Source organism: Eutrigla gurnardus (assembly GCF_963514095.1).
Source record: "Eutrigla gurnardus genome assembly, chromosome: 18".
Classification (NCBI taxonomy): Eukaryota; Metazoa; Chordata; class Actinopteri; order Perciformes; family Triglidae; genus Eutrigla; species Eutrigla gurnardus.
In genome coordinates, this window is record NC_139929.1 from 12,687,978 (window position 1) to 12,701,805 (window position 13,828).

The 13,828-nt window shown below is 42.5% G+C and overlaps 2 protein-coding genes across 2 annotated transcripts; both read left to right on the plus strand.

Moving 5' to 3' along the window:
• Positions 1-845: 845 nt before the first annotated feature.
• Positions 846-10,604, plus strand: rec8b (REC8 meiotic recombination protein b; the record flags this gene model as incomplete). Its single annotated transcript, XM_084033664.1, has 18 exons — positions 846-901; positions 1,053-1,121; positions 1,472-1,614; positions 2,708-2,780; positions 3,286-3,403; positions 4,059-4,125; positions 4,588-4,655; positions 5,466-5,547; positions 6,145-6,208; positions 6,337-6,517; positions 7,065-7,199; positions 7,784-7,856; positions 8,607-8,758; positions 9,031-9,070; positions 9,198-9,273; positions 9,359-9,460; positions 9,859-9,965; positions 10,180-10,604. 18 exons carry the CDS (start codon positions 846-848, stop codon positions 10,278-10,280), a joined length of 1,707 nt encoding a protein of 568 aa, XP_083889790.1. The 3' UTR covers positions 10,281-10,604.
• A 1,884-nt stretch (positions 10,605-12,488) lies between these two features.
• On the plus strand, positions 12,489-13,766 carry LOC311028870 (uncharacterized protein; the record flags this gene model as incomplete). The annotated part of the gene is made up of 4 exons (XM_084033665.1): positions 12,489-12,682; positions 12,760-12,859; positions 12,941-13,070; positions 13,669-13,766. The coding sequence occupies 4 exons, from the start codon at positions 12,489-12,491 to the stop codon at positions 13,764-13,766; spliced, it is 522 nt and encodes a 173-aa protein (XP_083889791.1).
• Between the last annotated feature and the right edge of the window lie 62 nt (positions 13,767-13,828).

The following is a 13,828-nucleotide window of genomic DNA, read 5'->3' on the forward strand; positions in this document are numbered from 1 at the left end:
AATATTTTATAAACTGATCAGATTATTTGCATGTAATTGTGATGTGGTGAATGTAGTGGATGTGTATATAATACAATATAAGTACAAACACAATATGCTGTATTAATGTAAGGCTTGCTGAAGAGCCTCATCACAACTCAGATGACGAAATCTGAATCAAGACCTTCCTCAGGAAACAATGTCAGATTGTCTTAATGCACTGGCCATGCTCTCTGGAAATAAACTGTCAGGGAGATCCTAGACCTTAGAGGCATTGAAAAATGTGCATGTCTCGTGGACAGAAGGGCAGAAGTTTACATATCAAAAAATAAAATATGTACAATTTCTACATGTGTGCTTATGCGTACCTATTGGTGATAATAAGTAATAGAGCATTTGGCACATTTTCTTGTTATCCTGCATTATAATCACTACATGAAGTACAAAGAAATGGAAATACTTGAATTATACTAAAGTGGACTACAGCACTTATGTCCTTTCTATCACTGTTAATCATCTACCATAACACAAATAACTCATACTTTCACTCAACCTGTGAGAAAGTAACATCTAGAATCATGCAGTACGCTTATTATTATTCACCGTTCTATCTCAAAACCCCAACTTCCTAAAGCACTATACCCCTAAACGCATATTTACCAAATTTCCTATAGTCCTCGAATGCATCACGGGTGTTTTCTTTCAATGTGACGAAGCTTGCAACCTGATTGGTCCAGTCGTATTGCACGCGGGAAAATCGTATCGTAACCTATCAAGCTTTTAACATTCTGCCTTAAACTTAGTTAAATGAATTCCTAAACGTTTCGCTCTTTCATCAAAGTGTCTGCTCTTTCTACAAAGGCAACATGTTTTACTACCCAAACGTCCTCCAACGCAACTCCGGATGTTTTTCAACAGTTTGGTGAGTTTATAAACACAAGCTAATGTAAAGCCCATACACTTCAGACGCTACACTAGCTTGTAAGGAGTGTCGAGTTAACATTAACTCACTAATTCATGAAAAATGTCAGATTTCTAAATTGTGTAAATATTTAATGTGCTTGGTTGATCAGGTTAGCAGCTACCCGTGGCATCAAGGTCACTCGCAGAGAGCTGCTCAAGGTTAATGTCAACCGGACATGGTAAGAATAAATATTAATATTATTATATCCTCACTGTTTGCTTATCTCTCTGGTATCTCCAGCAACACTCATTCACTTGATTAAGTTAGGTGCATTTGCACTGGTAAGTAAGTCAGGCCGGATAAAAGTTGTGAGCAACTTTTTTATAATATATATGAACATTGGTTTGTCTCACTCTGCCATTCTTATATTACTTGGTAATAACTAGATTTTTTTTTCATTGAATCAGTGTGCTGCATCAATGTTAGATTCTCTTTGTATTGAAGCATTTAGTGTGTTATTTTTAGGGCTGACTTGTTAAAGGTGAAACACACGGTACATTTGATTTTGTTAAATGTTTAACGTTACAGCAGTGACATTTTGGACTACGTGACAGCCCAGGTTCCCCCACCGCAACCCAACCTGCCCAGGCCTCGGTTCTCCCTCTACCTGTCGTCCCAGCTGCAGTACGGAGTGATTGTAGTTTACCACAAGCAGTGTGGCTTCTTTCTGGGTAAGGGCAAGCGAGGACGTGGGACATGCATGAGTAAAAAAACATTTGTCCAAGCTGTATTGTCTACACACAACATACTGTAACTTTCTGCAAAAAATAGAGGCTGTACTTCCTTATGCAATATAAAACTCACATAATGTATGTTCAGTTACCAGTGTCTGGTGACGTCAGTGGATAGAGTGAAGTATTTGGATTTAAAACAAGTGAATTATTTTCCAAATGCAAAGTAATGATTTCTAGTTTGACAAAAACTTGCAGCAGTTTTCCAAACAAAGCTCAGGTGAAATGTGAAAACACAGCAGACACGTTGTCTCCATCAGTGGCTAAATGTTGAAATCTCAGCTGTTTTGGTGTTAAAATAAAACCCACATAGCTACTTTCATACATCTGCACAATGTGTGTTTCCCCATACCACCCTGCCAACTCTGATTTAGAAGCCAATATAGAACTGAAGAATGCAATAATCTCAAACACAGCCCAACAGTCTCTATTCATCTGGTCTTAAATTACATCCTGAAATTGATTTTGGGTCCCACAGATTCCCAATCATGCTGTTGTCATGGTTGATGAAAACGGTGAAATACAATGCATAATGATAAGCAGGAGGAGAAACCGAGAATGCATCTGCTGTGTGTAGAGTGGCTCTCGATTTCAGCAACGGTATATCATTTTATCAGTCAGTAGAATAGAATAGAACCTCCCAAAAGAGTTCATCATATGTTTATGTTATATTTCATAAGCATGGCATGGTGGAGATTGTGCTCTCAGTTTCACATGATCTTTGAATGTCAATTTTCCACTATTTTCTTTTTGTGAGTTCAGAATGAGGTGTGTATTTCCATAAACCCAGAGTTTCTGTATAAGAACCTTTTATGAATGAGCTTAAATAAGGTGGAAAGATAATTAAAAAAAACTAGGATGCATCGTTCCCTTCATGGCCTCCTCCTCTTGTCGAGAGAGGGAGGCAGAGTGGTCAGATACGGTCACCTTCATTACATTTGCCATGTCAGATGTTTTAGACCTTCACAACACCGCTTCTATTTCTGCCAGAAGACTCTAACAACTCAGTTTTAACCCCTTTTCTGTTTTCCAGAGGAAGTTCAACAGACCATTGACCGTCTGCTGCGCTGTAAAAAATGTGTGCCCATTGACATGGAGTCTGACAGGTCTGCACACACACACACAACACATGTGATCATGCACGGTGGAATAGTATTACTATCCCTGGCTGCCTTGAGTTTTAAGCTGTGTTGAGGTTGTATGTGTTTAGGGAAGTCTGAGCTTGCGTCTGCTAGGATATTTATGAGGGAGATTGTTTTGGGGGACAAAGACTGTGAGACGGAGGTGGTAGTGCTTTATTGCGTGAGTGATGGACAAATTGAGCTACTTTCATGCAAACGGCTTCATAAATGTTTAATAAGCCGTGTTATGTAAGAGCGGTAATGTATTAGCTCTTCTTTCTGCAGATGCAATATATCTTTCCACATTCTGTACTAAAAATTCTGTGTGTTCATCTTATTCCAGTCATATTTTTATTATTTCATAAATATAGGAATCCAACAGCACAGATACAAGTATGCATGATGTTGTATTTGCCTGTACAGCTCCAACGTGTGATGGTTTCACATATTGCTTAGTACCACTGGAGTGTCTCACTCGCCCTTCACCTAGGTTGACCTTGGATGTGGCTGATAATCTGTGCATGATGGAGGAGGCTGAGGGGGCTCAGGACCCCTTCTTCGGTCTCATGGAACCACACCAGCTGCCCAGCCCCTATAAAATACAGCAGGTACACAATACCTACACACACATATATACAGGTTATATCCTGCATATGTTGGGATGGTAAATGATTGGGCCATTTGTTTGGGCCATTGTTTTTTGGCCTTTACGTTAGGTCACTCCCATTCTACCATGGCGTATGTGCAATCATTTCCCTGTCCATCCATTATCTGTCACCGCTTATCATGTTCAGGGTTGAAGGTGGGGCGGGGGGCTGACAGGGCGAAGGCAGGTTACACCTTGGACAGGTTACTAGCCTATCACAGGGCATAGAGAGAGAGAAAACATGCAGATTTCCCACAGAAGGCCAGTCGACGGTTCAAACCTGGAGCATGTGCAATATCTCTCAATCCCATCCATTGGTGTTGTCAGAGTAAATCACAGTGGCTAACTCTGACTCAGTCTGCATGCTGTAAATCTGGCAGACACGGCTGAACTTTGTCCTCCCTGTAATCGTTCCCTGCAGAAATGCCATGTGCGACTTAAATCACAGAGAGTGCCAAAGTGTGTATACTATGAAAAGAATGTATTGGGTACCATCGTGGGATTTAAAGGATCTGCACTGTGTCTTTCAGAATGCAAACCGCTGTATATTTAGATTCTGTTGATGCAAGGAATGAAAATACATCTGTGTGAGTTGTGTCTGTAATCTGTTTTTCTAGGTGATTGAAGCAGAAGGTTCACAGCACTCCCTGGTGCCCAGACCCCACAGCACACTTGACATAGATGGTGAGACAGATATTTTACGATTGAAAGACTGCAGCTGTGTCCCATTTCAGGTGCAGCTTGACATTTCCAGGAAAAACGCATAAACTTCCTCGATAACAACTTTTTCAACTGTGCGATTCATTCATTTTAATCTTATAATCTAATATAATTCATCATTCAGGTTTTGGTGACACTTGTGATTATGCACTTTAAATAAACCTACGTTGAGAGTAAGACTATTCTGATCATGATTTGTAATAGTGGTTGTAACATTTTGCATTTCCAGTCAAGATAATCTGATACTCTTTAGGTTTTTCTTCTAAATGTAAACGTTTGGCACAAGAATGTTCCTTTAGGAAAATTGTGAATAAATGTATCTTATCTGCACACCTTGAATTAAAAGTGCACCAGTCCCCGGCCCGGTCTGTTTTTCCATGATGTCTGAATTCTCCTCCGTTACCCCCCCCTGCTGTGTTAAACCAGGGTTCAGGTCACCTCCAGCTGCCATCTCCCTGAAAGAGAAGGAGCAGTTTGTCGTCCCTGCTGCTGAGGTAAAATCTCAGGAAACATCCCAGTCATCGTTTTTAGTTGCATGAGGTGTCCTGGTGAATCAGTGAGCCGGGACGTGGACCGTGTGCCTACAACAGCTTTCGTTAAGGTCTTTGTCACCAGTTAGCTGCTCGCTTGGTGGTCTTTCCTGTCACTCACTGCTTTATGATGACGACGTAGCGTTAAAACAAGTACAGATTCTACATCATCAAGACCATTTGTAACAAGGGTGTATGTGTTTCTTTAACTGGGGTTTTCAATGGAAGACGTTTTTTTACAAAAAATCCCTTTCTAAATGGTGTTTAAAGTGGAATGTGGACGCACAATACCTGTTGCCTGACTGACTGTCCTGAATTCCCCTCTCAAAGAAGACAGAGTAATCGTAAAATGCACCTGTGGTTTTACTACAGTATATCTGAGTCAGGTAGTTCCTCCACGCGCTGTTAACGTCCTCGTTCTGTCACTTAGGGACAGATAACGCTCCTCCTGAAGCATCATCAGCTGTTTAGATCCAATTTGGCTCGATTAGATCTGACTTAATTACATTCTCCTGCACTCACAGTTTGTTTGCAGAGATATGTGGCTCTCATTCCTGTTGACCCCCCACTCATTCTGCCCCAAGGGTTTATTTATGCTTTGCATGCAAAAGTTAAGTAATGTCTCTATTTATGCTTCTCTTTTGTGCATACCGTATTTTTTAGTTTTGCTGTTTTATGTGGACACTAAACAGACCTAATCTCCTTTCTTCTATTTGTCTCTTATGCCCATTTATTCTTTACATTCTGACTTTTGTCACCCTCTTTCTGTATCAGTATTTTGAGGGATATGACCTTCCCGAAGCCACATCCAGGGAGATTGAATTGTTGATGGATCAACCGGACCATTTCCGTGGAGGTTTGTCTCTAACATGTATCTTTGTGTATGATAAGCATTGCAAACATATCTTTGGGGTTCAGTCCTTTAGTGTGACGCCATGCTGAAAACATTTGTGAAGTGCCTAGTCACTCATCAGTCCCACAGTGAGCTCCTCTCCTGTAATGTGTTTTCGCCAGTCGACCGGGTCACATTCTTTGCCGCTGTAATTGAAAAATAAAAAAAAGCAATTCTGAGTCGGCGAGTGCTTCTCGCTGCCAAAACAAACAGGTTTGTTTTCAGGAGACTGTTTCATTTCAGGGGAGAATTGAGAGGGAACATCTCTTAAGTTTGAGAAAGCGTGCTTTGCTTTAACAAACCCGACTTCTGTTCTCAGCCGAGACAGCAAAAGCATGTTTGTTCTGATCCACCTCCTGCCTTAAAGCAGCAGAGGAGGGTCCAGAGGGAGTTTGTTGAGACGTTTGGTACAACAAGGAAAACCAGTCTCTTAATTAGATCGTCACTAAGCTTTTTACACATGACATCATTTAGGGTAAATGTAATTACTCGAACAGCTGTTTCTTGTTTATTTGTGGCCATTTATCGTGACACTGCATTATGTACATGTGTGTTAAACAGAAGTGGAGCAGCAGACAGACGAGAGGACCAGGACACGTGAAAGAGCCATGTCCTCCATTGACCAGTGAGTCCTCAACACTCAGTGCTGTTAGTATATCTAGTTAGCTCAAACCTGTGTGTGTGTGTGTGTGTGTGTGTGTGTGTGTGTGTGTGTGTGTGTGTGTGTGTGTGTGTGTGTGTTACTGTATCCAGGCTGAGGGAGACGGTGCTGGGAGCAGAGCTGGACAGTGTGTGGCTCACCGAGGAGGCGGGTCACCCTCTGGAAGTTCCTCAGGCAGCAGTTGCCCTTGAGAGGACCCCAGAGCAGGTTGCCATGCCAACTCCACCCTCCAGGGCATCAGGGAAAGAGGGACCAGAAAGTCTCTATGAAGAGGTGAGACACGGGTGTCTATTTTCTAGTTTGTTCAGTGTTAGTTTTGTATTGTGCAAAGTTTAACCTCAAATAGTGAAAGAATGATGAATGTGGAAAAAATGTTCATAATTGCTGTAGTCGCAACAATTCATTTTAAACACATGCCTGTAAACATGCTTTTGACACACCCTGTTATTACCAGAGTTCTTTGTCTTTTATAAAGCGCCTGAATGGAAAATATAAACTAGTAAATCCAAGTCTCTCTACACACATTATTACAAACCTAAACTGGAAATTCCCATTACCTTTTTATTCACCTGCTGTCCAAATCATGACACGTAGGAAACACAGAGATGCCAAAGCGCCCGCTGTTGTGACAGTTGTCATCGCCTCTAATGCATTCCACAAAGTGAATCACGAGCAGCTCGTTATGTTTTGGAAACAAGTCATGGAAAGCACACGTGGGTGTATCAACACATAGAATCATAATTTCCCCAACCCGTTTGTACGACGTCCGTTTATAGCTCCAGTAAACGGTGAAGCTGTACGTTTCTCACTCTGCCATCAGGTGGTCCTTCCTCCTCTCAGGAAGCCCGGTGGAGGTCGCAGGCGTCAGCTGGTCTTCGCAGACCCTCAGGTCCAGATATCGGAACGAGATATGAAGGGACAGATTTCAAACCCGCTGGCCGAGACGCTGGAACTGGTAGAGAAACACAGAGACTGTTTTTAACAGTTGACTTGAAATGTTATATTTATATTATATATTTATAGTATTCAAACATTCCAGTCATGTAGGTTGAGGTTCAGCTGACTTAAAGGGTTATCTGCACCACACAGTTCTGCTACTTTTGATTCTACCTGCTGAGTTTCTCACACACATACAGTACTGGCACATTTATAAACCGCCCTTCTCCAACGCACGTCACGGCATCAACACACACACACACACACACACACACACACAGAGAAGAGGATCAAGGGTTCACTGACACTGACCAATTGAATTTCCAGTCGTTGCCGTTCTGTAATCAAAGACTTGCCATCAAAGTGTCTATTCTCCAGGGTGTCAGTTAATTAAACTCCAGCTCTGCAGTTCTCTCTAAGCCCACTGGGATCGTGCTCATAGATTTGATTTTCTTCCCTCCTTTCTTCCCTTATTTCTTTAATTTCCTTTGAGACACAATCATTGGCTTTTACCCTTTCGCTCTCTTTCTCTGTGTTCTGTGAAAAACACTGTGAAAACAAGCAAGTCCTAAAATCAAGCTAATATGTTGTTCTTCCTCACAGTCACAGGTACTGCTAGACTTGTCCTTGACCAAGTGTGCCACCCCTGCTCAGCTCTTCAGCGCCCCCTGTAGACGTCAGTGCTAAGTGCTACACTTCACTTGACATGAACATTAATAATTATTCCTCTGCTTTTTTCTTACATTTTGACATGATTCCAGGCAGACCAAAGGAAAGGAAGCACAAGAAGAAACAATATTCAATAAATAATTGAATGTGAAAACTAAATGGATAAAAACAGTGTTCAGTTTCATGGTCAAGGGAAACACACCTTCTGAATCACTGACATTAACTTTAAACGCCAGAGCAATATCATAGCGACAAGACTGGGGGCAATTTAAACATTGTGGGTGATGATAAGACTATTAAAAAATGTGTTTTCCACAGAGAGCACTTTGAAATTTGATATTTTAAAGCGTGTGTCTGGCAAGTGGTGCAGTAAAGCTGCACATTTCTGGGCAAATAACCCAATAAATAAATAAATGTCCTAAGAAAATCAATTCAATGTTGAATCGAGTTAAATGGGTCACAATGCCTAAATGTTACGGTCACAGACAAACTTGCTGTCCAGAGAAAGTTGTACTCAAGGACACATGCCTATTGCAAAAACTCACCCTTGCTCTGTTTAGAGCCCCAAATGCATAACTCATCATAAACATTGTGGATGTTTTCTAATCAGCAACAACCTTGTAGGGCCTCTGAAACATTATATTTGCACTTCACAGCAGCCTGTGATTTCCACTGCCTTTCCACAAGCTCTTATAATAAGCCTTGGTGAAGAAAATACAACACCCGAACCAAAACATGCCCTTTGACCCCTCCACAGCCCTCTTTCCTACCGCCCTCCAGTCACTGTGGAAGAACTGTGCCACGCTCACTGCCCTGCCAGGACCTGGGGGGGAACAGATGGGGGAGGAGGAGCAGGATAGAGAAATACTGAGGACAGAGAGGAAGAGGAGGTTCTCAAGCATGAGGGAGGTGAGATAGCCGCTGAGAGGGGTGACACATAATGAGCTAAAGTCAAATACTAATGTCTGTAGGCAGAGAATTTACAACTATTCAAACTCCGATGTCACGCCATGCAAACATCTGAGAGGGTATTTGTGAAACCGTGGCTGTAACAATAAAGGTTAGCCAGCTAGCCTGCAGTCGCAGCCTGCCAACTGGAGTGTTCAGTTCAGTGGTGAGACAAATTAGATTATAAACCACGTTTCTATTTCATGAAGCTCTGCTTGCTCTCTCTGTCTCAGATATCCAGTGAGTCAGGACCGCCGCCCGCAGAGGGCTCATGTAAGAATTCTTCCCCTCTTTCTCTGACATATTATATCATTTTTTCAGATGATGTGTTGGCATCACATCTTTTACTTAAAGCTGCCAGCTATTCATCGTGTGCTTCTGTATGTCCGTGTGTGTTCAGCTGTAGTAGATGTGATCCTGGACATGTCCAAGGACGATAAATCCGTAAGCGATATGTTCACTCCCACCAGCAGATGGTAAGTATGAGACGGGCAGAGACAGGCAGACGGCTGGAGGGATGAAGACATAGATCACTGTGTGTGTGTGTGTGTGTCTCTGTAGGTCTCCACTAGAGGACGCTCAGCTACGGATGGAGCCCATAGCAGAGGAGATCATCGAGATGCCTGAGGCTCAGACTGACACAGAGGACAGGGACATGCTGAGGTATTTCACTGGTACTCCTTTGTGTTGAGATCTGGAGACTCATCCCGAGGCGATGGATGTGTTGTGACACTGAGTGTCTTTTTTGAATAAAGGCAGAGTGTATAGTTAGTTTGTTTTGTCTGAGGTAGATAAACATCCTACTTTGAGATTTAAAATCTCCCTGTTAAACTCCTCCACCAGGGTCACACAGGCCGTTTGTAGGAAGCCAGTAATGTGACATTTTGACTGGATTCCAACTGGTTTGTGTGTGTTCGTTTTAACAGGAGTTGCATTCAAGCTTTCTGCTCCATCATCAGTACAATTCAGAAAATAAAAATCATTCTAATGTCATAGCTATTACTATTACTTATGAAGACAAAATACTGGATGTGGACTCCCTGTATATTTTCACCTTCCAGACGGATCTCCACCTGCCTGCAGAGATTTGGAGAAGTCACCTTTGACTCTCTGGTGCCTCCGGAGGCCGGCCGCACCGCTGCAGCTCACGCGCTCTACAAGCTGCTGGGTGAGGAAATCAAAAGTCGCTGCTTTCTTCATTAAAAAAAACACAATGACCTAGGAATGTGCTTCATGTAGACAGAATTAGAGATCTTCGGAATGAGGCATAAAACTAGAAATTAAAATCCATATTTAATTTGATGTATTCATAGTGATTTTTGGTCAGACTGACCTACAAAGCAACAATCAGCATTTAATTGCTATGTTTCTGTCTTCTTCAGAGCTGCTGACTGCTCGAATGGTGACTGTACAACAGACTCGACCCTACAGTGACATCACCATAAACCCTACAGCGCTCAGGAGGGTCGCCTCACACACGTAGTTACTCACTCATATGTCCCATCTAGTTCAGCATCGTTTCATTGACGGATGTATTAAGTGGATTTGATCCTGTGGCTTTTAGTTACACATGAGATCATGAGATTTCTCACTCCCATGATATCTGTCATCGTGTTAACCACAGGTTTCATGTTTTTATATGAACTGTTGGTGAACCATTGAACTGCATTCGATTTGCCAGCCTTTTAAAGAAGATTTTTAACTGTTTTGATCTGGTTGTAGTTCGTTCACATGGTTGTGTTTTTATACCCACTGAGATTATTAGTGTTACATAAACTCATTTTTACATACTGTTAGTGAAGTTTTTTAAACATCTGGATGTAATAGGTTTTGTTATACAATTTGTATTGGATTTCTTTTAAATAAGCTTTTTATGCATTTTAAATTATCCATTTAACTTATTTTTGATTGAAACTTTGAATAAAAATGTGTTTTTATTCAAGTAGAGTAAAATATTATTTCACATAACTATATTGAGGCCTGATAAACTATTTCTGGAGCATAGTATTGTCTAATATGTTGGAGGATCACTGAAGTGTAAACCTAATTGTAGTTCAGCCTTGTAACTTGTAAGTACGTCAGCACTTCCCTGCTTCCAACAGGACCGTATTGTGCCTCGCTGGCAGAAAACTCCTGTCTGACCTCATGCCTGAATAATTCCACACAATTAAAGTGTTGTTAAACGCATTGGGGACTGCTGTGAGTGTGTGTCCATAAGGGTAAGGCCATATTCACGTGGCACCTCGCTGTGACTGAGCTGAGGTCAGTGCTGCAGCCACAGAACAGAAATCCTAACTCGCATCAACAGTGGAGAGGTCATTTTGTTGAAGCTACTTGTGATACATTCAGGTTGCGCTGCTAAACCAGGAAATGTCCTTTACACTTAATGTTGTGTTCCCTGGCGTTTACCTCCTACATAGACGTACACACCCTCAGAGATCAGGGTTAAATGCCTTGCTCAAAAGCAGTTTGATGGTTACAGTGGGCTCCTTGTGTGCCGCATCACTGTGTGACTTCACTGTGTTTACAGACACACAGCAGAGTCACTGATTGGCTGAAATATCTGTTATTGCATTTTACAAAAGGCAGCTTATAAAATGAAAACATGTTATTACATGTTATAACACGTTATTGTGAAAACATTCAATCTGTAAATTTATCAGATTCTAAAGCTGCAACCCTTTTTTCCACATACAGCATACAAGTAAATATATACTGTATATTATAGCTGCTACAATGAGCAGATCCACAATTCAACCTGCTAGCGTGACCTGATGCTTAGACGGTCGACCTAACTTTGGCTCCGTGCATTCCCGAGCCTTTACATCATCCCCATCCCTCCACAGCGCTGACGTAAAGGGGATTTTATTGTGGCGGTGCATGGAATGTGACATGCTGAGTCCAGAGTGCTGGTTTAGTGGGAAACGACTCCTGCTGTACAGGAACAACACACGGATGCTCCACAGCATGGGACCACACGTGTCTCGTTCCTGTATGTTAGAGCAAAAAACACATTCTTGAAAAACTGAAAATGTGACGCCGTGCTGTGAATGATCCACGAGTCAGCGTCCTGTTCACCTCAACTATCAGAGAAGTTTAGGTATGGAGGAGAGAATCACTCATACAGTAATACATCTGCTGTCCACAAGTACCCTGACGTGACCTCTTGGCATTTTGTTGTGCGATATGTAACCAAATAAATGAAAAAAATCAGTTGTCTTATATTTCTGCATGACTGTAAGTGCTTTAAGCCACATACTTCCTTCGTTTACAGTCAAAACATGCACAGTCTAACACCGACTACACCCAGGTCAGACTGATGATCCACACAAGAACCTGGCAGTGCAAACACCACCCGTCCATCAGCAGCCTGACAGTCTAATAAACCTAACAGCTAAGTGGCACATAACACACATTCACACTGGCTGCTTATATCAGTTAGGAGGGTCCGTGTGCCTTAGACACCCACATTTCACCCTCAGAGCTCTGAATCACAAGCCCAGAGGAGAGCAGACCAGCCAGTATCTGCTACAACACGGTGCAGATACCAAGCGTCAGCCAGAGATAAAGTGCAGATCAAACGAGCGGAGAGGGATACAACACTTCCTTTTTTTTTGTTTGAGATACTGATCAGAGAGTCAAGCTGGCAGCAGACGAGACAACAGGCTCTCGGAAGGAGGGAGAGGCCAATATGGAGCAGGCCAACAGGGGACCAGACAGCAGAGTGAGCAGGGAGACCCCTGGTCCACGTGGCACGATGGTGCGTGTTGAACTGGAGTGGGAGATCCCCATGTCGGTGACGCTGCCCATCCAAGTGGAGGCCGACCCGGCACACCAACCGTTCCCCTTCCTGGACACCACGCTGGCCGACCTGGGCATCAAAGAGTGAGTCTGCTCTCAGTGGGGGAGGGGGGCTTTAAAAGCAATTTCATATTGGTTGACGTGTATGTGTGTGTGTCCAGGTCAGAGGTGAAGGAGAGGGTGGTGTGGGTTGACACCAAGAAGACCCAGGTTAAGAACAAAGCAGGGAAGCTGAAGGAGAAAGAGATCACCATCCTCGAAGTAGGACTCTTGGATGACAGTAGAAACTAGAGGATGTCTAAAAGGAGAGTAAAACCACCACCGTTTGGTTTCCCCTTGTAGGTGAGAGTGAAAGCCCAGAAGCCTGGAGACAAGCAGCTGCAGGAGGTCCTGTACAGCACTGAGGCCCACACTGACCGCTCCTTCTGTCGCACAGGAATGGACATCCTGCCCTGGAAACACAGACACCCAGGTCTGTCTGGAAGCAGTTTATATCAATCCAGTATTAAACCGCTGTAATGTTACACCTTTGTGGTGTATAATGTATCTTATGGTGTCTTTAGCGCTCAGGGTTTCTATTTTTTTCATCATGATCTGTTAGCTCCTAGTTTATCTTAAGATAGAGGATTCTTTTTTTTTATTTTGTCCACATCTCCCACAAGTCATTGCAGAGATCTGCAATCAGCTGTCAGATAACAGGTGAACGTCAGAGCGTCAGTGATGTCAGAAGCTCAGGGCCTGAAATGAGATCATCGTAAACATGACACCCAGAGTCCACATCCAGCTTTAGACCTCAGCGCTGTCAGAAATTTGAGAAAATCTTTTTGTACTTGTTCCAATCAGTTCAGTTATTATTTATATATACTGTGGTTTTAACAGAGCAATCTAAATATTGATGCCAACAGTTTAAATACAAGCAGTCTGCAGATACACTATTAATGATCATCTTAGACCCAATTGTATCTTCTCAATTGTGTTGTGTGGACACTTTCATGTGTATTTGTCCTTCTCATCATTAGCACATTTCTATGTATGCTATATCTATGTTGCACATGCATTCTGTCCCTCAGGGAACAATGGACTGACCCCTGTGCAGATGAATATGGCATTGAACGTGGAAAACCAGCAGCCTGACGTTACCGAGGCCCAGGGACAACGGGAGATCTGAGGAGCAACATCACCATGATCCAAAGCAGCGAGCAATTTAATGTGAATCATGAACAAGCTAGC